Source organism: Strigops habroptila, chromosome 1 (assembly GCF_004027225.2).
Source record: "Strigops habroptila isolate Jane chromosome 1, bStrHab1.2.pri, whole genome shotgun sequence".
NCBI classification, from domain to species: domain Eukaryota; kingdom Metazoa; phylum Chordata; class Aves; order Psittaciformes; family Psittacidae; genus Strigops; species Strigops habroptila.
Window position 1 is genome coordinate 134,220,822 of NC_044277.2, and position 25,765 is coordinate 134,246,586.

The window sequence follows — 25,765 nt, forward strand, 5'->3', positions numbered from 1 at the left end:
TCTCCTCATGACCTTTATTTCTCTTTAGTTTTGTAAGCAGTTGGGATCCAGTCACACAAGGTCAAACTGCAATCCAAGAAACACTTTCTATTCCAAATACTTTGGAGAGTTTGCTCTACTGAAACACTTTCTACTAGTAAAATGTTCATTGAATATAGCGAGTTTTAAAACAAGAGTCATACAAAGCGAGTCCTTGAAATAGAAACCACCAGTAGAAGGATCTTACACTAATAAAATTTGCAAAGAAGTACTTAAAACTGTACAGAGCAGAGACCTTGCACCTAAGTAGAACAACCGAAACAACCTATTTTTGAGGCTACTGGAGCTCCAGTCTAATCTCAAGCAGCAGAACGAAATAATTGAAAAATACCAGCAGAAACTGAAGTTACTTCCAGTCCTGGGGTTAAACCACTGCATTAAAACCAGAAAAACTCTTTAATCAATGAAAACCCCCACACTGTGCCTTGTATGTGTGAAATCGAATGGTTTCAACTTGAGTGCTGTTGGCCCAATCAGATGAATATTCAAAGTGGTGTGATTTTTCCCTTCTCTGCAATGTTCTGCCAACTGTATAATTTTGAGGTGTGGAAGATGCTTTTGAGCCACTCGAGGCGCGCATCTGATGATACAGAACACAGTTCTTTGTACATACAGCATTTTGATTTGAAGACTGAGGGAAATTATCAGGCACAAATCAGGCAAGGGTAAAACCAGCAAAATGCTTACAGAGCTCTTGCTTTAAAAACAACAAAAGCAGGGGAATTTAAAATGTATTTCTCACTTTATTACCAAATTACTTGACCACTTCTAAACTGGGATGAAGGCAGATAAGAAGAGAGAAACCACTACTTCCTACATTTTTAGGAATACTGAAGTACTTGGAGAACATTGGCACAGAAACTATATTACACATATACATTCACTTGTAAATATTTTAATGTAGCTCCAAACATAAAAATGTTGGTAATTTTACAGAATTCTGTTAGGCATCAGTCCAAAAATACGGTTACTTGTATAAAACCCCCTCTATTAAGGTATGTGTAAGGTCATTTAGTGACATTTGCTGGGTACTGACCCCTGTGTACAATTTAAGTTCCCATAACAGTGAGGAAGTGGTGCATGACTACCTGGAAGGGGCACGAGGTAACATCTCATTCCAATTTTAGTGATGATAGCTACTGAAAGCAGCACATTTTACCTGCTTTTTTGTTTCCTGTCTTTCTATCTTCTGAAGCCCCCACGCTACTGATGAACTGTTGACTGGCAAAGAGAACAGAAACGTGAGCAGATAGCAAATTGCATTTTATATTGGAATTGTCTGCCTCACACAAAGGTACCCGGGGGTTTGTTTACCCAGAGTGCCTAAAATAGATACACGATTTGCTCATTGCTTAAAGATCTGCAGGAGTTAATAAAACTCAGAAGAGAGTATCATCAGTAAGTATGCTATTTGAGATAAATATAAGTAACAGCCATCTTACCTACGCTTTCCCATTTCAGCCTGTTTAAGTCCAAATACCATTTCCATGACACTACAAGCTTAATGACAAAATAACATATGGCACAATAACTTCTCCAGCAAAGATACGTGGACAAGAAAGTATTACAGAGTAAGATCTGAGTGGACTGTCTGCCCTGATCTAGATGCAAACCTACTTTGCTAAGGTTGCCCACAGAAAAACCCAAGTATGTTTTCTGACCTTGCTTTTTAATCTCAAGTGCAGCTCTAGGAGATGGCGTAGGGCATTTCCCACTCTGTACAGCAGATGGAATCTTGCAATTAATTTCTGTGGGTTAGAAAGCCCGGGCCCTGGAGTTACTTAAAACATCAAGATATTGGTGTGCTAAGGAGCAAAGGAAGTACAATGCCAAAGAAATGCTGAATTGAGCAATGGCGTGAGCGATGGTGATCAGCAAAATCTGTTCTTTTCTCTTAGCAAAGTATCAGCAACTCACAGGATTCTCCAAATGTGGGTCTTATTCACAGCAGCTGTACACGTCCCCACCGCTGCAGCCATCCGACGCTGGAGCACAGTGTCCCTGCTCTGTGACCTGCTCAGCCGTGCTCTGGCTGAGGCAGACCTGCGCATTGCTGTCACCAGTATCGCAACTGGCAGGACAGGTTTCTTCTGATGCCCCGTCGTGATGGGTTCCTCTGTCGTTGGTCCCAGCTACCTCATCGCCCAAGTCTATGACATCATCCAGGTGCTGTTCTGGATCAGGCTTGGCTGCTGTTGAGATTTGTGCTTCTAAGTTTCTTGTGTTCTCCGTGACTTCAAATTCCTGCTTCTCCTCTGCCTTTTGCTTCTCCCTAGCACTTAGTTTAGCCTTTGTGGAATTCTTCATTTGTTTGTTGTGCATGTCATCTTTGGAGAACCTCCAGTGAAACTACAGATAAGAGACCCAAATGTTAAGACATCATTAGAGAGACTCTCACACTGACATTTACTTTCCTGAGTAGAAGAGTTTTCATTATTTAGTTTTAATTCAAAGACTAGTTTGACCAAAAAGACCCAAGATCAAAAAAAGATTGCATGACTAAATTGGACAGCTTAAGATCATTTGTGCCTACACGGATATATCTATTACACAGAGAGAAGAGACTGTGATGCATTCTGCTTCTGCTCTTTCATATGCCTAGTGGGTACCACTCCCCACGCTGTGTCACCACTGAGGCCTACAGAGGAAGCAATCCTGTGACGTTATTCCAGCATTTTTCACTAGGTTAGCAGCAGAACTAACACCATACCCAAGACTATACCCAAACACTAAAATATTCTGTACCACTTGTAGGAATTTTCTTAGATAAGAAAGCATGAAGCTGCCTCTTGTAGCACTTGCCATAAGACTTACCACAGCTGCCCCTTCAGAACTGTTTTAACTACTAAAATAGGGAACTAGCAGTACCTTGAAATCCTTGACTTGACAGGTGTAACATACACAAAGGCTAACATGCCACTAACAGATCTGCTTCATTGTCAACAAATAACTGGTCCTTCCCAAGGAAAGGCAGACCATGTTCCAAGCCACCTCTGTGCCAGCCTGCACAAGCTTGCTAAGTAAGTACACGTGAATGCGCACAACCATTGTGCCAGCCGTGTCCAAGGTGATGGGAACTCGGGCCTGGATTAAGAGGTGATGTTTGGGTGGCATAAATACTCTCATCAGGATATTCAGCAAATTCAGCTGTGGTCCAAAAGCTGTTTCCTCCAGTGCAACCATGTCTGTGCTGAAGTTGGTCCAACGAAGGACTTGTGTTCATAAATTTTTGATCTAGCTATTTATTCCTTAATCAAAAAGCCATTCAAAACCTATTAAGTTTATTAGATTATGAAGCTGGAGCGATTCTCTTTCCTTCTGCTAGCCAGAACTTAATGTAAAAAGGGAAAAAAAGTAGAAATTTGCTTTCACCAGATTCTTCTTGGTTTTACTTAGAGGGAGCAAGCTTTTGCTTACATATCATTACAGTTTAGAGAGAGAGGAAAGACAGTATCTCGGTTCTAGAGCTCAACTGTTTCAAATTCAGGGACACCAGAGTGTTTTCCTCTTTGACTTGCAGAAGTGCTGGGCACCTACAACTCCCCTTTAACTCAAAGCTCTCTTCAGCGGAAGGTAAGGTCAGGGCCCTAAATGTGACAAAGATCAAACTGCAGGAGATTCTGTGCATGTGCAAATGTGTGTATACTTCGTCAGGTATTTATATTGTATTTCACAAACATGCAAACAGCCAGCTTCTGCTGACATAAGCATTACTTTTGTACAAAGTGAATGAACACGATTATCTCATTACTGACTGGATATTGCACTAATATGAGTACTTCTGTCTGACTGAAGAGAAAAATAAGTTGTACCACTCCTTGCATGTTTCCTTTTCTGTTCCTCCGGCTAAACTGAACAGCAGGTGGTTGGTGTGCATAGAAAAGATGGGTCAGTTTCCAACACTGCAATATCCTTTTAATTTTATCAGACAATTTCCCCCCTCCGAGCGGTTATCTGTAACCATTTCAGACATGCCATGTCACAAGTTAAAAAAACCCCTGAGAGCCTGTGACATTATATGTGCAGAATATTCAGCAACTTAACCAAATGCTAGGTTTGGCATCTTTGATGTGACTGGCAACAACCACGTACAGATGTAGAACCAGTCTTACATTTCTTTATATAACTATAATCCACATACCCCATTTTCCCTTGACCTTCAGTATGAAAATGTGCTGTAGTGATTCTGCCCTCAAATATGTCTGTATATTTAATACTGTCAACGAGTAAATCCTTTGTTTTGTCAACCAGACATTGTTAAATAAGTTTTCATATCCCCGAATGAAAAAATTTAAACAAAGCTTTGAGTCATCTGGATGGTATGTATTTGTTATTGTAACACAAGAAATCACTATCAGACTGATTTCTCTACTTGAAGATGTACAATCACTTATAGGTTCCCACCCCTTCCATTAAAACCACACACAGTGTGGTTTCAAGAATGACCAAATACAGGCATTCCAACCTTCATACCAAGACCCCTTTAATCACTTGAAAACAAAGAGGAAAAACAAGAAAGATGGGCTCTGTAACACGTTCACAGAATACTCCGGGCTCCAGCTTTGCTAATGAGAGAGGGTAAATCCTAAATCACAGTGTCACGCTCCCAGTGGTTCTCCCCTACTTCAGCCAGTTCAAACACGCTCCCAGTTTCCACGGTCTCTAAAAGATGACTTCCACGGAACCAGGCTCCAAAACAGTGAGGGCTTTACAGATGAAAACTATCTGTCATTATTTGAAATGCTGGGTAAAATGCTGCTAGTGCTCAGCTCTGCTTAGCGTTCCCCATCAGCTTCTGCAGGCCTCGACTCACTGCTCTTCCCGGTGACGCGGGACTAGCCAGCACTTGCCAAAGCACACAGAACTAGGGTAACAACAAGGCTGTATTCATTAGCAGCCTTTTCATCATGTGGTTCCAGAGGTCTTTTCCATACTTCACCTGGCTTTCCTGACCCCTGCGTACTGAAAGGGCAAGGCAAACTCGAGCACTGGTGGAAGGTCAGCACTTGCCCCGTTTCCAGTCCTTCTACTTCCCTCTCAGCGGTAATAGCGTGACAGGTTTGGGCAGGGGTTCCCGCAGATACACATTTAAAATGGAAATGGGAATACATGTGTGTATCCACATACACACACCATTAGCTGCCAGCTACGTTCTTGGATAATTTAGTTGGATTCAGGCTTTTTTATTTTTTCAACTCAAGTAGAATTCATTAACATTCACACAATAGACAGAAACACCAGCCAAGATCAGGCCTACATTGTGCTAGGCTCTACCCAAACACAGAGCAAGCAAGAAAGAGCAGTTTAAACAGATAAGACAGGCAATGAGTGAGAGAAAATAGTACTGGCTTCACCTTGCAGGCAGTGAACATGGGCAGAGAATTTTAGATCACATATGGAGGTTTATGGCCAGTTTATGCGAAGAGAAATCTACGTCTCTTTTGCTGCCATGAGTTCAGCACAGCATGAAATATAAGAGCTTTCACAGCAGTTGAGCATTTTTTGTTTCTTTCATATGAACAGTTTGGTTCTTTATGTCTTGCTACTCTATCAGAGAAATGTTGAATAGGCCATTTTTACTTCAATAGGAAATAAATTACAATATTAAAGTACCACCAACTAAAAGACAAAGAAACCAGGAACTGAAGGTTGTTTACCTTAGATTCTTTCTTCTTTGCTTTCTGGGGCAAGGAAGGTCTCTGAAGAAATACAATTTGCTTTGTAGATAAATTTCCCTCCCTGAAAAGAAACAAATGCACACTCCTGAGAATGAATTAAATTCACATCCAGCATCATTCAAAGTGAAAATCCATCTCAGTCATTTATTTCTGCAGGTCAAAGAACAACAAAATGAAGAATGACCTAAACACTCCCTGTCCCCAGCGTCTTTGAGCAGCATGGTATTTTGGGGGGAGAAAAAGAGCAACTGTTCAGCCTGATACAGCCTGTCAGCCTGAGACATACTTTTGCTGAATGTTTTAGCATTAGTGTGAAAGCACAGAATAAACTGTTTGGAATGAAAAGCAAGAAACCCAAGTGCTCCAGTGCCTGTGTGCGGCAGTGTCTCAGGGACACCGGAGTGCTCCCTCCCTCGCGGAGCACTGATCTGGAATGGGGCTGGGTGCTCCCTAGAGGTCTGCAGCATGGCAGGAGGCACAACCAAATGCCACCAGTGGTTAGACTGAGTGGGTACCCTTCTGCACTGCCAACCTGACCTGTGTTACTGAAGTTATGAAAGGGATTCAGAAAGCTAGAAGAGAGAGAAAACCAGATATACCTTTAAGAGACAGGGCTTACAAACCATAATTGTGATTTTCTGTTCATTCCTACATTTAAATATATATGAAAAACTTAAATACTGTTTTTCTCCCAGCACAGATGGCCTTTACTTTTTAGGGGTTCATGTGTAGGAGTAGTCTCCATCTAGATCTCCTAAAGCGCCGGGCATATTTTTACTCTTTTAAGATCAAAAAAAAATCATGACTGATTATATTGGTGTATATATAGAAATATATTCCTGACCAGTGAAAGCTCAGAAAGCGCCATCTTCATGATTAACAAGTGGGATAATTGTTTTTCACCACAGTTATGAGGAGTATTTTTAAATTACTTGCATTTATATTTAAAACCCCAGAATATTAATAATAGCGAAGTAGACTGCACAATGATTATGTATGCAAACAAGGCCACTAGAGTAATGAAACACCAGTCTCACATGGCCCTGCTCAGCTAGACCATGTGTATCAGCAGCATTAAAGACATCGATTACGAATAAAATTACTTTTCTTCAGGTAGGCAACATCTCACTCCAAACACTACCACACGTTTTGTCTTTGCTCTAAGAGGAGTTACTGGGAGATCCAGAGCATGAATTTTATAGTCAAGGAGTTTAGAGAGAGGCAGAGACAATACCCAGAAAACTCGCGCAGAAACCACACTGCCACCTTGCAGTGTTTTGACACCTGTGGCCATGTGTTTCCTGCCACATGTAGCTTGTGAGGCTCAGAAAACCCATAGAAGAGCTGCAGCAGAGTCTGCACAGGCAGCTACTGCACGCATGCGGGGGAATCCGCACTGACTGCACAAACTGCAGCGCTCCAACAGCAACTGCCCTGGCCGAAAGGCAGCGCCCACCCCTCCCTACCTGTTTGTCTTCACAATGGGAGTAGGAAGCACGCACGTCAGCTGCCAGCCATACATGGCAAGGGAATTCAGCAGCGGAACGTAGTCTGTCTGCACTTCAACTCCCTAGGAAAGAAAAATCAACAGTTAGCATCATCACTGGAAGTGTGACATTCAGTTTGACGTGAAAAAAAACCCTTAAGAAAAAACACGTGTGTGTTTTCTGAGAGGGAGAAAGGGTTTCTGTAGTGAAGTGGGTCACTTTATGTGTTCAGCTCGGCAGGAAGGAAAACGATCAAAACCATCAGACACAGAACCATTCGTCCATACATCCCAAGTGTTAAATGAGTTAGTTTGAAACGGTAAACATCTGTGATCTTGTTTTCACACTGCCTGAGTCATCCATCTAGCTTTAGATGACTCCAGATCTGAACAGGACAGATTCCTTGTATGTTATCAATTACCTCCTCCTAGGCAAAAAGACATTCATGTAGTTAAAAAACTACAACTCTGCTTTGCTCAGGTTTTGTTTTTGTCTAGGCTAGAGTAAATCCTAGAGATCTGTACCAAAATCACAATAGAGTACCAGGTTACTCTATCGTGATGGATCAAAAGCAAAATAGCCAACAACCACAGAAACAAAACCTAAGTCCAGGTCTATTGCTTTTATCACCCACAAAGACGCTTCGCTTCCTTGTTATTTTGAATCAGGAAATCCGTGGGTGAGACCAAAAGCGTTGCCTTTTAGTGCAAAGTCTGGCTCCAGCTGCAATCAACCCAGCAGAGCCTTGCTAATTCTCCTTCTGCTGAATGGCAGGCCCTGTAATTCGCACACAGAGAACCACTGGTGCTTTCAACAAAGATTGCTCCAGTGAGGTGTCTACTTGACGTCCAGTAATTTAACAAATAGATGCCAGAGCACGTTTAGTAGCTTTTAATCTTAACAAACACAAATCAGGGAGATGGTAACTACCAGTCTCTACAAATGTTACTATATTCCACTGGAATAACAATTACACTTGCCAAAAAGCTCAGGCACTTCACACTGGTTTCATGTGCATGCAAGGAGCTTTAACTGCCAATTCTCAACACTGGGTAAGGCACAATAGCTCTGAAGCTCCAAAAAAATCCATTTATTCCACAGTAATAAAATAGTCATTTGATCAGAACTAATCCAAATCCTTCTGTAGTTATTTTAAGGCATTTTAGTGAATTCCAATCTCAGCTATTCCTTTCTTCTAACAAATATAATTTAGGTCACTTGGTACCTTTATAACTGAGTGACTGTTTGACTATACCTATTAAAAACCTGATCATGACTACAAATGCAAATAGCTGAAGAATCTGTATCACTCCTGCTTAAAAAGGAGGACATTTAAAAACTCTACTCCACATAGTGCAAGCACTTCTAATTTCTGTACAGAGGCTTTCAGGGACTGACAGAGATACTGCTGCTTTACAACATCACCATGTAAAGACCAGAACTGCTAACTCCAGGAGAGGAAAGAGATGCCCTGCAAGAGGGGAGCAATACCACTCATGTCCTCTGAAGCAATAGGGACTTATACTATAGCTGTGATCATGGTAAATTTAGCATCTCCTCAGACTCCCATTTCTCCCCATAAGACGCATATTTTCCCCTCTTTCCAGTTTTTAAAATAGAGCATCCAAGGGTAATGCAAAAATTCTGACATATCAAGATGCCTTTAAGAGCTAATGTCTCAAGAAAACACATTAATAACACACTGAGACTCGTAAGTCTGGCCAACAACGCCTTCCAAAAACAAAGATGAAAATATGCAACATAAGCATTAAGGTCAGAGCATCCACCATCACAAGCCTGCCATGAGGTGCTTGGAAGAATGTATAAAAGGACCTGACCAAAACATTCCTCCATCAAACAGTGTTTGGAGGAAAAACCACAAGGAGCTCACTCATTTAGGAGGTGGAAGACTAGCAAGTCAGGAAAGACTGGCACAGCAGACCTTGTTTGTGCCCCAAGCAACATCCTATGTGGCAAAGAGGATTTCTATTTTGAATTCATTGCCTAAGGTTGGTGATTAGCATGGAGAACCTTCTCCTTCCATCAGGATGTGCAACAAACATCACAAATCAGAGGGAGATTAGGGCAATGAGGAAGGACATCAACACCACGCAGAGCTCATTTGGCTGCTGCAGAAGCCAAATTGTTTCAGGGACGCGCCATCACTCCTGCCACAGCCCCACTGTCCCTGCAGGCTCTGAGCAGCGAGACACAACTGGCTTTGGACCTGTCTGACTTGTCAGGGTTAAGCATCATCTGCAGCAGATGATGTTCTACTTCACAATCCCAATGGTGCAGAAAGGAAAAGAGCAGGTAAGCACATTCAAAAGTGTAACGTTTTCAGAAAATAAATCCAAGATTAAATTAAAGGCAGGCTTACATATTTTACTTTTTTTAAACCTGGAAATGTAAAAATCTCTAGGGAATGAGTGCTGTACAACTGTTACAAAAAAGGTGACTTGATTTTCCTGTGTGCTGGTACCCAACGCTCCAATCTGCGTGCTCGGCTGCTTGGAGGGAAGGCAGTGTAATGAATGCAGAGGTGCACATCTCCTCTGAGCTCCACATGCTCCTTAACAAACTCTGACTCCGCAGGACGCTGTGCTGGTGTCAGACACCACATCTCTTCCCCAGGTCCCCGCGGAATAAGCTACTTCTCATAATTGGCTGCAGTTGAAGATGACAGACAAGAGAAAGGAGTCACTCCTGAATAAACAGGTGTAATTCATAGGAGCTTCAAGCTCCTTACTTGCAAATACAGATAATTGAAGCTTTCTTTAAGACGACAAGAAATGACTTTTCCCTCCCCCTCCTGAATCATCGGCTGTAATCCTATCCCAGGACTGGAATTTGTGTGCCAGCAGGAGTCATGGTCACACAGACCTTTAATTGGTGTCATATTAAATGCTTTCCAAAGCAAAAACGCTTCTAAACAAACAATGCACTGGGGGACGAGTAGGGAGGAAAAGAGTCGTATTGAATTTATATTTAATACAATAATTGAAACTATTTTATCTACTATTATTTGAGACAATGGAAATAAAATGTCAAACAGAGATCCGTAAGATGAAATTGCAATGCTCTTTCTAGGTAGCAAATATCGGATTTGAACACCAGAAGAAGTAGAAAGTATGCTCTACTGAAAAAGAAGTGTTCAAATAATGCGTCTCAAACTGGGAGACATTTCATTCAGTGAAAGGGTGGAAAATTTTAATTAACTTGCTTCCCACTCTCCTGTGGATGATAAGTAATCTCTGATCACACCTTGAGTGTCAAGAAGCCAGAGCATATTGAGCTAGGTTTTTCCCTTGACTTGCATCAGATGAAAAGAATTCACTTTTTTTATAGTTGTACTGTTTGTTTTCAGCAATTTCTCCTTTCACAGTTGCTTCTGCTCATTAGGAAAAAAAGAAGAAAAGAAAAAAAGGAAACGATTAAAAAATGGTGATGATAATATCTAGGGCAAGCCACACAAACAACTGCATTAACCATTTTTCTGTCCTTTGTCCCCTCTAGTGCAGCAATTTGAACCACAACAAGATTATAAACAAAACAACTACTAAGCTCTTGTGAGACAGAAGTTCTTTAGAAATCATTCCTCCCCAGGTTGAGTGAATGTGATTGAGTTACAAGGCAGCTGTGGATTTTCACTGTTTAATATTTTTTCCAGCGTGGATAAAAGAGCGGAAGATTGAAAATCCCATTAAATAACTCTTAATAAAACCTTTATCTGCAAATCCTAACAGACTGTGTACTAAGATCTACAGACAGATGGCAAAGAGGATGGGAAGTAAAAAACACGAGTCGCTTTGGAAGTGTAACCTACTGTTGGGGAAAACAGACAGTGCGTTCAAACCCAGCTCTTAGAAATAACAGAGGGGAGAGCCCACGAGGGAGACAACGTGCACCCCAGCCAGGGCTGCTCACCAGTTCCCAGCACTGCCAAAGCCCAGGGCTTTCTCTCCTAGGGCACTGAAGGGAGGAAGAGGAAGTGGTGAAGGCAGGACTTGCACCTTAGTGGAAAAGACGGAAAATAAAATGAGAGAAATTGAATATATGGGCTGTGCATGAATGACCTGGTAAAAGCATGCTGCAAATGTTTTATGTTTGCAGTAACACAGCCGACAAGTGGCCTAAATCTGAGCTTTAAATTTGTGAATTATTTGCCTTTTTCCCTTCAGCCTTCTACCAGAAGGTAATTTCTGCTAACAATATAACATTATCGATCCATTAAAAATGTTCACTGGAAGCAAAAGAGAAGTTTCACAAGTGTTTCAGCAATAAAAGTTGGACCGTGCTCCTCTAGTATTGAGCTGCTCCTAAATTTCCACGTGTAATACATGATAGCACCTTGCTAGCAGACACTTGCTACCCATCTACTAGCTGTATAGCAGAGGAGTGTGGGATGCCTCCTGCACCCTTAGAAACCACCAGCGGCTTTTGGCAGCAGATAGGTCAGTGACTAACACAGACTAGCTGCCAAATTGGGACCCTGGTGGGAAGTTTACAGAAAAAAGGGAAAAAATAAGTCCACTGACAGGCTTTTTGCACATTATTCTGGGCATATGTAATGCAGAGTTATTTATGATTAGTTAATATATGTGAATTCATGCACTGTGAAATATTTTTGAGAATATAAGGCTGTAACACTATATGGGGTAGCATCCTGTTAAGACAGCTTTTCTGTGATTCAGATGTATCCAGTCACAATTTCCATACACACACAGGCTGCTGAGCAGCATTCACATCTGTTTCCATGTCTAGGGTAAAATAAAAAACAACCAAAAAGCCCTCCTATGCCCACAAAAGCCGCTTCTCTCAGTGGCTTCTGTGGATGCAAATGTGACTTTCTAGTGTATGTATAAACTAACAAAAAGGTTTGAGTGCTCCTGATACTGCCTGCACCTGTAACACAGGAACACATGTGCATAGCAACACAACTTTGCATCTATAGAAGCACAGGATAGGTAGCAAAAGCTTCACAAGGTGAACGTGTTGACATGGAGGGTTCTTCACAAAGGAAGCACAGCAGCATCTTATGAAATGTGTTAAACTTAACCAGTACACAGGTAGCATATACGTGATAGGTAGGACAACTCCAAATAATTGGCCGCAAAGCACAAGAACTAAATGTGATCTATCAATCCATCAGTACATTTTCTTAAATAACTCTGGCACTTTTAGTTTCATGATTCCTGCAACACTTGTGCACACCATACCTTAAGGTGTGTGCCGATGTCACTGTTTGTCCATCAGCTGTTTTGGGGAAAAAAACCAAGACAGAAAAACCTGAGAACTTGTATACTTTAGGGTGCCTTACCACACACAGCTTAATCACAGAATCATAGAATGGTTTGGGTTGGAAAGGACCTTAAGATCGCCTAGTTCCAACCCCCTGCCATGGGCAGGGATGCCTCACACTAGACCACGTCGCCCAAGGCCCCGTCCAACCTGGCCTTGAACACTGCCAGGGATTCACCGCTTCTTTGGGCAACCTGTTCCAGTGCCTCACCACCCTCACAGTAAAGAACTTCTTCCTTATATCTAACCTGAACTTCATCTCCATACAGCTTCCCCAACATAATTTCCTTTGGTTATAATTTTTTCTCAAAAAAACTTTGGCTTTTGCACAAAAGCCATGTGCCCCACTCCATTATGGAGCTAATAATCTATCTCCATGTGAGAAACACAGCAGATGGACAGACCCTCTACTGCTGCTGCTCCAGGCATCATGGGAGCACACCTTGGCACTGCCCTTCATATATATACAGGCTGCATATGCGATTGATGGGGTCCCAGCACCTGCTTCCTGTGCCCCTCAAAATGCTGAGGCTCCTCTCAAACCTGCCTGGCAGCAGCACAGGGTCAAAGAGGCACATCAGGCAGGGCACTACCGCCTGGCTAAAGGTGGCCTGCTGGGGAAAAAGAAACATGACTTGTGCCCTGTGTGGTTTTTTATAAAGCATAAAAGAGGACTGGAATGCTTTTTCTCAGCTTGTTTTTAAACGGAAAATTGAGATCTGGTATGCTCACTTATTCCTGAAAGATTTTATGGGTGAGCAGAGAACTAACTCTTCTCTCTGATCTTGCCAGAAACCTAAGCAAACTGTGACAGATAGATAGGATGTGATTTTTTTTACTCATACAGTTTTAAATCCTGCACTTCTCTGCCTGTTTACTTCAAATGCCCTTTATTCACTTGGAAGAAGCATTCACCTTGTTACATGTTCAATACTGCCAGTGCCACAAGAAAGCATCAGGGAAGTTTCAAGTTCATATTGCTAGATTTTATTACTAAATTTATCAACAAGACCAAAGAAAGATTAGCCTGTGGATTTAAATCCTGTCTAGAACATATGTCTACTAAGTTCAGTAGACAAATACATACGTATATATGCTGCTTTCATTTCTTACATGAAAAGAATGAAACAAGAATTATGAAAACCTTCTGGAGAGAACAGGCTCCTGAAGGGGTTTTTTCAGCTTTTCTTAAAAAGCAACAAGGGGCACAATGATGAAATACTATGCCCAGACAACCTGGATGTTCTTTGGGTGGCAAAGAGGGTCACACACACAACTGCTTTTCATGCCCATTGCCCTCAGTTCCTTTGCTGACCTGGTCATGCCTTTCTCCCACGGCCAGAGACTGCAGAACATAGCTTAGCTGACATACGACCTAAATCAGATTTGCAGACAAATCAAATCCTCATTTCCAGAGAATTTGTTCCAAGGCTTACATTAAGGCAACTTGCAACCTAAGCTCAGCAGAGATAATTTTTAAGTCTTTGATACGTCGCACTTTAAAAGGTTTACAGTGTCTACAGCAGACGCTGACCCCATTCAATTCTGCCAGGGCAATGGCAACACCGTGATGTATTTGAGATTTTAATTCATATCAGTACACCAAAGATATGGTATAGCAGAAAATAAAAAAGTGATGAATCACCAGCTGAAGATTTTCAATGAGAAAATACCTGTAAGTTAAGGACAGTATTTTCAAAATTAACAAGGCTTCAGAAGCAGATCAATGCAGAAATCTAAAATAAATGTTATAGCACTCAATTTTAAAGACAGTATTAGCTATTTTGTCTTGGGTAATGGGAAAGAAAAGGTGACAGATTAGAGTTGGGAAGAGGGAAATCATGCAGGCTCTGATTAATCAGAACTGTCTACCCACATTTGCCTACGCAAGCAGAATTAAAACCATCAAACAAGTTTTAGGGCTAGATCTCAGAGGCTGCGGTGGAAATAATATGCCCTGACATTTTGAGAGTTGAAGTGATAAACGATGAGAGCAGCATTTTGTCATTAGAAGTCCTGTGGTCATTTGCAGAGGATGCCACAGCTCTACCTAGAGAAGAAAGAGTTAAATTACTCAGAGCTATTACATCCTGTCTGCAGCTTGGCGGGACCACATACTGTGACAGCTGCGAGCTTTACATCCTCTACAAACTGACATTTTACACACATACCGAGTGCATCACACTGTTCAGCTTGTTTTCTCTATTAGCCTTAGCAATTAAAAAGGCGGCACTTTCTCCGCCAAAAGATGTGCCAACCCCTCTCTTTTGCCTTTATGGTTAAACAGCAAAACTTCACCTTTTCATTCAGATAGGTTCTTGGTTTATTACTAAGGGCATCGATACATGCTACATGTCTTCCTTTTTAAAACAGCCTTCTTTTGTTGTGGTTGAGATTCTTTTGTTTGTTTCTTCTTCTTAATTGGCACTCAGCACAATAAATTTATGTTCAGTTCAGACCACATCTGAACAAGTCCATAGCTCACCCAGATAATCAAATCCGATACAAATTTAAAATAAGGATCCATTATGTCATATATTTATGCCATGCTGCCCATCAGGACTTCTTCCACTGCCTTGGTACAAATAAAAATGACAAATGAAAAAGGTGAATCTGGATCAGAGCTGAACCTATACCAAAAAGATAAGAATGTCTACATAAATGAGTCATTCCACTGCTTCATAACTATCTCTGTGTAATTATACTTTGAAGTACTCAGAAATAAAGCCTTTACTGGCTTTTGGACATCTTCTACTACTATCAGTCACTACTGAACTCCATCTCCTTCCCTCTACATCTCCCGCTTTACAGTCCCTTCCTCTGCCACTGCATTATTCCACATTTATGATAAATAAAGGTGAATTCCAATTGGGTTTAACAGAGAGGTGACTTGGTCTTCTGGGTATGACACTGGGCAAGCCCCAAAAGATCCCCTGGCTTCCAGTTTTTCTTTCATTCGATGACTTTACCTACCTATACCTTTGCTATCTCAGAAAGCGTGAGGCATGAAATAGCCAGGCAGTTATTTAAACATCAGGAAAAAAACCCAGAAGTGGTCAGCTCTGCTCTTCCTCTAAACGGGTAAGACCTTTGCAAGAGTTCCCCAACACCTCCATCTCCTTCCCTCAGCAAGCTTTTTCTTCTCCTTATTCTTCCACTTTTATGATGGTGGGTAACACGTTCATAATGTCCCCAGAAGAAGGGCACTTGATCTCAGAAGAGCAAAATTGCCAGGGAACACCCAACATCCAAATTTTAAATTACAGCTGAGAATAATCTGATCATACTAACAAGCTGTGTATGTGCTAACAGTCAGTTTCTGAAACGGCGCATACCAAATCTGATGTCTAGAATAAGAGATTCTCCATGTCAGCCCACATACAGACATGGTGTGCAGCAGTACAGCATCTTTTGACACACCAGATGGCACTGGGAGGTTGATTCCTTGATCTGTTGACCAGCTGTGTCTCCACCATGGAATTGCTAGAACTGAAAGCAAATGATACTCCACCTACCAGCTCTAATGCTTCAGGAGGCCCTGACAGAAGTTAATCCTCTGCTGTGTCCTAGTGGTTTGGTCACCACTCTGCCACCACTGGATTCGCATTATCAGATACTGTCCTTGTCGTGTAGCTTGAGATGAACTTTCTTGTGTCCACACAGAGCAAACTAAGAGGTGCATGGGGGCCATAATAGTAACTTTGTTGCATTATCCTACTGAGACAGAGAACCTTTCACTGGTTGTCTAAGAGTCAAACTGATTCAGACCAAGAATTCATTTAACTCAGAAAGCTGCCTCAAACATGGCTATAAGCGACAGCTAAGGAAGAGTAGTATATATCAGGGCACACATGTAAGATACCTGCCCCAAATATTTTGTGCATTTCCTCTCAGCACATCTGGTTTAGTTTCTACTGGAAGTAATCCAGTTTGTGCAACATGAGACCACTCTATAATGTGAGGTGAAGCATATTAAGTGAGGAGGATCAGGGGTTCACTTCAAACACACTCCTGATCTGAATTAAAATGCTTGTATAAACACAGAGATAGGTAAGGTCAAGGAAAAAGAACATCGCATCCACCTAAACTTCTCGAACCCACAGCATTCTCCAGAAAGGAGTTCCACAGATCTGCTGCATGAAGAATTACCTGAATTATCTCCTTTCTGTTTGCTTTGAACCTGGCCACGACTAGTCCCATTTGATGGTCCTTAGTTCTTATACTGGAAGAGATGGTAAACAGTCAATCCCTATATACATGCCTCCCGCAATTTAGGAGACCTCTACCTATTCCATTCCCTGCAACTCTTCTCTTTTCCAGGCTGAAAGGACACACCATGTAAAGTCTTCCTAACACAGAAGCTGTCTGCATCACTGATGAGCCTCACTGTTCTTCTCCGAACAATTTCAGAACTAACATAACCTTCTGAAATAAGCTGCTGTCAAATCACGGCTATAGAATAGGAGGTAGTAGTACATGCTTGCTGTTTCACCCTCTATTCCTTTCCTAACAGTTTTTAACATATGGTTAACATTAATGCTTCTTAACATTTGCCTTCTTGATCAGCACTGACCTAATGCACACATGGAACCATCTGTTGTTATCCTAAAACCTTGCTCCTGAGTGGCAACACCATAATTTGACCCTAAAAATGAACAAGAACTTACAGTCGAGTCTGTAACAACATTAAATGTAATATAGGAATTGTTTGTTCAGATGCACATTCGCACAAGAAAACCTGCCATTAATGCATTCCACCATCCTTCAAGAAGTTTCTAGCCCTTATTGTATGTCCATTTCTTGCTACACTCCAAAGTCATCATCTAATAACAAAACTCTTAATCCTAGTCTCCTGGAATTTTACACATTTAGTCTAGCATCTGTCCCATTTTCCTTTAATCCATCCTTTTGGCATGTGTGTGACTTGCCTGTCTTTCTTAGGATTTTACACCATTTACAATATATGCCAAGTGAAAAGATCAGGTATTGCCTTTATAGATGATATGTAACATCTATTTCTGGCAGACATGTAATCAAATAAAATGACAACAAAAAATACCTTCAGAGAGTTACGCAGCAGTATCTTCTTTTCCCCCATGATCTTTTTGCTTCAAGTCACAAAGAATTTTAAGCCCAGCTTTTCAAATACCTTATATTAAATTTGCTGTGGAAGATCAGTACTGACTGATCTAATGGTGTTTCTACTCATCTCAGTGTGCACTTTGATCAGTAAAAGGCCAATCTACAATACACATGGTTTGTTTATAGGGACCTATCCAGAACATACGCTTCTTTCAGCATATGAAGGAGGTCAGACAGAGGCAAATGCAGTTATCTGTGCAATTCTACTGCAGCTAAGCCTACCTAAAGGGCCTCTTTCTTTAGAACTGTGATGCTACAGTGACTTGTGTGATCATGTTGCCCTGACAACCAATGGAGATCCTCTTTACAGTTAATCTAGCAGACACCTGTACTTCTGGGACAGACCATTGCTCACCATCACTTGCATTTCCTCCCCCACCGCAATAAAGCATGGGGATTATCAAAATCAAAAGTGCACTGTACAAACCCAGAGTGTGCTTAACTGGTGCTGTTGTTACGTTGCATCCCTTTAGCCCAGTTGCCTGTCTGGTACTGTTGAAGCACAGATCAGTATGAGAGCGTTTGCCTCACAGTCTTGGAGTGTTCTGATTTACAAAAAAATCAAAGAAGAAAAACTGCACACATACCTTCAGGACAGTCCACTGCTCTACAACAATTGCATCATAGCCCTGTACGGGTTTACTGTCTTCCACAGTAACATCTTCAAAGAGAAATATTCCATCCATTGTCCCATGTAAAGAATCTGTGAAAACACAGGATTATCTGTAAGCTTTACGGAAGGCACCCCATGTGTAGTGAGGCATTGGAATTTATTAATAATAAATTCTTCCAAGGATGTTCATAAAAAAGCGCACAGACCTTCCTCTTGTAGTCCAGCTCTATTAAATGAATGAGACTACTAGCTACTAAAAACTCTAGCAGCTTTTAAGAGCAGTCCTACTCTCTAATAGCAAACCTCACTGTCCACTCTGCTGCTCCCGAGTTTGTCCTCAAAACACACAGCTCTCCCCTTTTGAGCAGGCAAAATTAATTCAGTCCTCGTTCAGAAGTACTGCTCACCTACTTGAAGTTATACACACACTTTGGGGGCTAAAACCCATGTGTTATGTCAGCTTTGTAAGGACTTTTGAAAGTACACTTACACCAATGACTACACCCATTCATTCGCACAACTCAGAACCCTACATACAGATCAGCCATCACAGTTACAATGATCTACATGGACTAAGGGTGATCTGGCATATCTGAACAGTGTGAAAGAAAAGGTACATTCATAACTATTTAATAAATTTATGAAGGCATTTTGACCATCTTGTTTAGTGCCTCTCTATTCTCATTTGCAGACTCAGCACGTTCAGCCTTTTTCCAGACAACACATACTATTAAAGTTACTTGAGCAGCACTTTCTCCTTCAACTTAGCCGCATACTCCATAATCAGCAAACACTCCCAGACGGAAGAACTCAAGTTTTGTCAGCTCCATGACACAACAGAAACAGGGTAACTGGAAAAAGTCCAAACCTTACCTTTCTTTGCTAAAATAAACTACATAAAAAGAGAAGACAATAGAATTACATTTAGAAAAACTGTAAATAAGCCATGCTGTACTCTTTATGAACAGAGAAAACTCCTCTCACATGGACACAAAGCATGTTTTTCAGCCTTTCTAGCTTAAATAACACATTTACCCTGTATGACTGATTATAAAGACCTTGCTCATACACCACACCTCCCCCCCAAGTGTTATGTTTTGCCTTGTAAGAAAATTTTGCCTTTTGCCTTTCTTTACATTTTTAGGAAAACTATGTCCCTTGCACTGGTATGATACATGTTTTTGAAATACAACCACATGTGCCAAACTGACAGATCTCTGAACTGACAGGAGAGTCTTCTGGGTAAGTCTGCTTAGCTGTTCCACCAAGTCCTCCTGCTTCCCCTGGTGGATGTTACAAGGTCAAGAAATGCCAGCAGGAAGGCATTGCTGCCTCCAAGAGAAAAAACGTATCAAACTCAGAACCAATTTTCACAAAGGAGGCAGTGACAAGGATTAAGAAGGTTCTTACCTCTTGCAGATACAATCTCAGTCAACATCTTCCAATGTTATTATATGATCTGAATTTCAATTTATTATCTGGAAATAATAGATTTGTTGTGGGCAAAGTGCACAACAAACCAAACTCCTACAGCTGGAGGCTTATGCCTACAAACACACTGTAGCAAGACTGTTGGTGCAAGTGTCAAGCATCTGCATACCCCCTTGTTTCTATTTGCTCTTTCTACTACCCTCTCTTGCTGCAGTTTCAATTAAGTCATTAAGTTGTGAGCAGATGCAAATACCTGCATCTAAACTAACAAAGCATATTTTTTATTTTTACTTAGTTGTGAAGGAAAAAAGCTGCAAATCACTGGGGATTCTCCTCAGGATTCTGTTAGGAGACTCAAAGAGGTACAAAAATACACTGTCTACCTTCACACTGACTGTGTCCCCAGGCAGGTTTCCTGTAACTCCATTTAGAATAAAGAGAGAAGATGACTCCTCACCACTACAGCAAGCCAGTATTACGTGCTGCTGCATTGCTCCAAGGAGGATGAGCTGGACTACAAAGCAGGAACTCCTCTCATCTAGACAGATTTCTCATCCAAGTGAGGAGAACAGACATTTTTGTTGTGAAATAACAGGCCAGATCACCAAGTAGCTGGGCTACAGGTTAGAAAACATTGGGAGAACAAACCTGCCACATACAAATGAGTACAAGATTTAATTATCATATTTAATTCAGGAATGGCACTTTGTTAGACCCTACATTTCAAAGCAACAACCAAGTCAGCTTCTGTCCAATATATCATGTTCCAACACCTAAACCCATACCCAAAACTATTTTAGGATGCATAATGTACAAATAGCCCTTTAATTTTCCAAAGCATGGGTGACAGGACAGCAGCCAAGGCTGAAAGCACAATCCTGTAGATCTCTATTAGACGCAGACAAGCAGATCTTGCCAGGGCAGCTTTATACAGCACTGGTGCACCGCTCCTGTATCCTGAATTCTCTAAATGAAATCTAGTGTCGCACTGTTGGCACCACTGCAGCTTGAGCTCGCCCCACACACTTGCCAGCTAATTAATAAGCGATCAAAACACAATCAGCGTGCGTGTGTTTACACTCACTCGTAAATCATCCTTCATGGTTCACTCTGCTGCGCTTTCCACTCATCCAGTTCACAGCTTCCACATATGTGAACATTACGGCACATATGTAATGTTTTAGAAACTAATAGCTGAGCTCGTGAGACCCTACAGGCAGCAGATAAACTTGGCAGTGTTAGGTTTACGGCTGGACTCAATGATCTTAAAGGTCTTTTCCAATCTAAACGATTCTATGATTCTATGACTCTGTTTCCTTGTTGGATGTACAATGATTACTGCTGAATGCTACATCCAGTCAGCCCTAAGATCCATTAATTTTTTGGCCAGGAAAGAAACCTATAGAAAATGGGAAATCTGGAAGGGGAAAATGCTGAGGGAGAGGCAGCTGCTGCACACTGCTGTCTGATCAACAGAGTGATGCCGGTGAAAAACTCTATAAGAGAAACTGGTTGATGATGCTCATTAATATGCTCCCTCTTAATCATAACCAACCTCCTCTCTACCTGTATGCCACAGTGTTTAAACTTTGATGCCATGAATGCATGTCTGCCAATTCTCACACCTTGGCTGTACATCTTCCCTTTCACTGCTCATCTACTACCCTTCCGGAGAAAAGGGGGAGGTAAAGGAAAGAATAATTGGATCATTAATTCCTTCCCATGCGAAGCATTTGGGAGGCTGAGAATAACTGGGGGAAAGGACAAAGCAGCAGAAAGAGAGCTAATGGGGTCAAATACTGGAGAAAAGGCACACCTAAGCCATGCTATGGCATCAGGATCAGCAGGAATTTCAGGGAAAGTCTTACACAGAGGTGTGGAAAGGCAAGGAGATGGACAGATGCACTGAGTCTACCTGCAGTATCTTTATCACACAGATGCTCTAGCTCTAAGCATAACTTAAGTCTACAGCCACATTCTACAGCTGACCCACTAAGGGAGATTCACATAATCTAACATTAGATATTTATGATACAGAGGTCTACAGCTGAGTTAGTTATCCAAGGCTCTCTTTACAATCCATGGAGAGAAATAACCATTATTTCATTCAGGACCTAGTTTCATAGAATCATAGAATAATTCAGGTGAACTGCTCAAAGGTTCAGCACAAGTGCAGACCAGATTGCTCAGAGCTTTATCTAGCTGTATCTTGAAAATCTCCAAGGATGAAGACTGAACAGCTTCCTTGGCAGCCTCTTCCACAGTGTGATTGTTTTCATGATGAGAAAGCTTTTTTTTTTTTTTTTACAAACAACCAGGACCTCTCTTGTTTCAATTTATATATATTTTCCTCATCCTCCCACCATACACCTGAATCAAGAACCTGGATCCATCTTTTTTACAGTCTCACAGGCACTGCCAGGCACTGTTAGATCCCCCAAAGCTCTCCCTTCTCCAGCCTAAACCAACTAGCTCCTCAGTCTTTCCTCACAGGACACGAGCTCCAGCCACTGACTATTTTGTTGGCCCTGTGCTGAACTAGCTCCAGTTTGTCAACATCTTCCTTGCCCCCTTTGGGCAAGGGCCCAAAACTGGACATAGTATGTGGTCTAAATGTAATCTAATGAGCACCAAGTAGAGGATGATAATCACTGTCTTTTATCTATTGGCTATATTGTCATTACAGCCTGGTATGCTATTGCCTTCTCTCCTGCCAGGGCATCCTGCTGGTTCACTTTCAGCTTGCTGCCTACTAATATCCCCCTCAGGACCTTTTCAACAGAGCTGTTACCCAGCCAGGCAGTCCCCAGCTTGGATTAGTGCAAAGGCCTCTCCCTTCCCAGAGGCGTGGACACGTCCCTGCGTAACCTGCTCTAGATGGCGCTGCCTTGGTAGAGGGGTTGGACTAGATGATCTCCAGATGTCCCTGCCAACCCTAATGATCCTGTGATTCTGTGGTATTTGCCCTCATAGAATTTCAAAAGGCGCCTGCTGGCACGTTCTTCCAGCCTGCCCAGGTCCCTTTGGACAGCAGCTCAGCTCTGAAGCACATCAGCTGAACCCCTGAGCATGGGATCATCTGCAAATTTGACAAAAGCAAGCCCTGTTGCCTCCTCTGCATCATGACAAAGTTGTTAAACACAACAGGTCCCAGGACAGATCTCTGTGGTTCTCTGCTTGTCACTCCAGGTTAAGTGTGACCTATTAACCATGACCCTCTGAGCCAAGCCATGCAACCAGTTTTTTACCCGTCTAGTTGTTGTCCCATCTAGGCTGCAGAGTCCTAACTTGGATACAAAAATATTGTGGGAGCTACTGTCAAACTTCCTTGATGAATTCACCAAAATGACATCTACTGCTTTCTCTTCATTTACAAATCCAGTAAAGAATGCCAATAAGCCAAACCATTTTGACCTCGCTGTTTGTGGTATCATTTCCCAATCTCTACTCTTGAATTGACATAACTTCACTCTTTCCTAAAGAAAAGGCTCTGAACGTAAAGGTTACAATCACTGTCCTTCCTCTGAAAACGTTCCATTACCACTGCATTTTTCATTAAGGTATCCTACTGTGCACAAAAAGCTATTTTCACTGGGTTGTATAAATATTTGATGTAGCTCAGTTGACTAAAAGCTATTTTGATGTTCTTGCTTCTGATTTAAAAGAGGTATATGGGAAAAGATTTCTTACTTTACCATGACAGCTTACCTAGTGGGCAACAATTTTCCCCTTGTTGTCTTTGAACTACAAATCCCCCTTACTTAGGAAAGTAACCTTTAGGCTGCTATTGCTCTCAATGAGGAAAACTAGCTATCTGTGGCTTTATGTGGCATGTGACCTGAATGTTGGCCTTTGCTTCGTATTTGTATTCCTCTCTCCTCCTGAATCTTTTCACCTTCAGTACACACAGAGAAAATAATTCCATATGGATGATAAAAATTCCAGCCCCAGCCACAGTGGTTGAGGTGACTATAATTGGCCAAATGCATCACTGCTACCTCTTCGTCTGAGGCAATGAGAATGTAACTGATATAATCAATCTGACCCTCTAAAAAACCTGACTACTTCCCTTTTCCAAGCAACTTGTATTTTGTTTCATTTGCCTTGTCCTTAAGTACTGTCAATGTTGTCTAGTTGGTTGTCTAGCTTTTTCTAAGTTTCAAAGGCAGGAAATTCACAGACAGAATGCTAAAACAAGTACAAGAATGCCATGCATTTAAAGACCTTCAGTTCAAAACAAGTAAAGATGAGCAGGCTTGTGATTACTCTGCTAAGGCATCAAAATATAACCTTAGTTTTGACTCTTCCTCCCTTACCACTCTCATCTTCTCACATTGCTGATTGGAGACCTGCTATTATAGGAAAGAAAACGACCTCTCCTGTTACATCCTTTCCATTCTCAATTGTATTCATCTGTAGCTTATTACTACAGTCTCTACTTCTTACTAGAAGAGGAAAAGGTGAAGTCCTATGATCACTTTAGATCATTAGGGAGGATCAGTTCACGCCTGGGACTACAGGCAGAATTAGCAACGACATGAGCTGGATGAAAAGCACCAGCCAGTAACTAAACTCCAAATTTAAATAACTGTTATTTGACAACATCAGAATATTCAAGGACCAAGCAAGCTGCTGTTTCTAACTTACTAGCAAAATCTGAATACATTTAATATATGATGTGACTCTGTGTGGTTTACATATTGTAATTTGCAATTGTGTTCTATTTCTGTTTATAATTATCTGGTACAATAAGCAAAAAGAAACAATTGTTATCAGTGAACTTTAAAACTCTTTTGAAGACTAATTATTAAACTGTTGGCAGAAGGAAGAAACAGATTTATGACTACTGACAATCTGGAAATTTTCACTTCATTGGGCATTCCAAGGACAAGGGGGAAAAGAAGATAATATCCTTGCTTTTAAGTCTAATAAGCAAAATAATGAATTCATACTTTAAGCCAAAGAGAAAACCAGCCACCAGAACAAAGAAATGTGATATAACCAATTAAAGAAAGTATGCTAATATTACCTTAATTTGGAAGAGGATTAATCAGTGAATAAGGAGACCTGCTATGAAGAGCTGGTCAGGCTGTTATAAAAGACTAGAAAAAAGTACGGAGCTGAGAAGCCGCCAGCCCCCTCTTTCTTCCCTCCTCCCTACCCTGGGTTGTTTCCTGGTGGTTGGCATACGAGTGAAAAAGCTGTTCGTTTCTCTGCAGCACAGGAAGATTTTAGGATTTAAATCATAAACATTTAGCTGCAACTGAAAGCAACCTGCAGACGTTCTTAGCAAATGTTCTTCTAATAGCATGGGCATGTTCATGGCGGTTTAACGTAAGTGTTCTAACTAATACACTTCTAGAAACCTTAGCTCTGAGCTTTTTGACTTCTAAACCTGTTCTTCCTGAAACTGTAAAATGCTAATAAAAATATTCATTAATTGTTCATCTTCAGTCTTTAATCTAATCTGTCCACTTTTACACTATTTGTTGTCCTGTTTGCACTGAAACTTTACCATCATCATTCAAGCCTACTTTATCTATGTCTGCAGGCAGTTATCCAGAGCTCCTCACTCTGGCATCCAAGTACATGAACTTCCCCCAGGCCTCTGTTATGTAAATGAACTTTAGAAGTTTAAATAACAGAAAAATGCTGTGTTTAAAGCATTTTAGAGTGCACTGATAAGCAGTTTTTATTAAAGAAAACACTGAGCCTGATAGAGCTAATTAGGTTTGCCTCTATGAGTTGCAATTTATACACATAAAGTAAATGACCATTTGTTTTTAAGCAAGTTAACTAGCAATTACAAGGCTTTCCAGGAAGCTGTGTGAAAGCATTCCATCAGCTGAATTTTAGACCTTCCTTTTTTGCTACTTGCTTGCAAAATGAAAAATTAGGATTGCCTGTTAATTTCCTGATTGACTTTTTCCAGAACTCACTCATATTACTGTGCTTCATCATGGGTCCTGGAATTCTGACCAGCAGCAAAATGGGAAGAAGATGCTCTGGAAGCAGTTCCCCTATAATTTCGAGGCACAAACCCACTAATCTTAGTAGTAGTGCCCAGTCTATGG

At 41.3% G+C, this 25,765-nt stretch overlaps 1 protein-coding gene across 3 annotated transcripts in view; it reads right to left on the minus strand.

Annotated features, from left to right (window-relative positions):
* Positions 1-25,765, minus strand: part of RFTN1 (raftlin, lipid raft linker 1) — a 98,092-nt gene continuing 72,327 nt past the window's right edge. For all 3 annotated transcript variants that reach the window (XM_030498014.1, XM_030498005.1, XM_030498022.1), the window contains exons 7-10: positions 18,235-18,350; positions 7,184-7,287; positions 5,697-5,778; positions 1-2,388 (exon numbers count right to left, since the gene is read on the minus strand). In XM_030498014.1, coding sequence (XP_030353874.1) covers positions 1,978-2,388; positions 5,697-5,778; positions 7,184-7,287; positions 18,235-18,350 — 713 coding nt within the window. In that variant the 3' untranslated portion in view covers positions 1-1,977. The remainder of the gene's footprint in view (positions 2,389-5,696; positions 5,779-7,183; positions 7,288-18,234; positions 18,351-25,765) is intronic.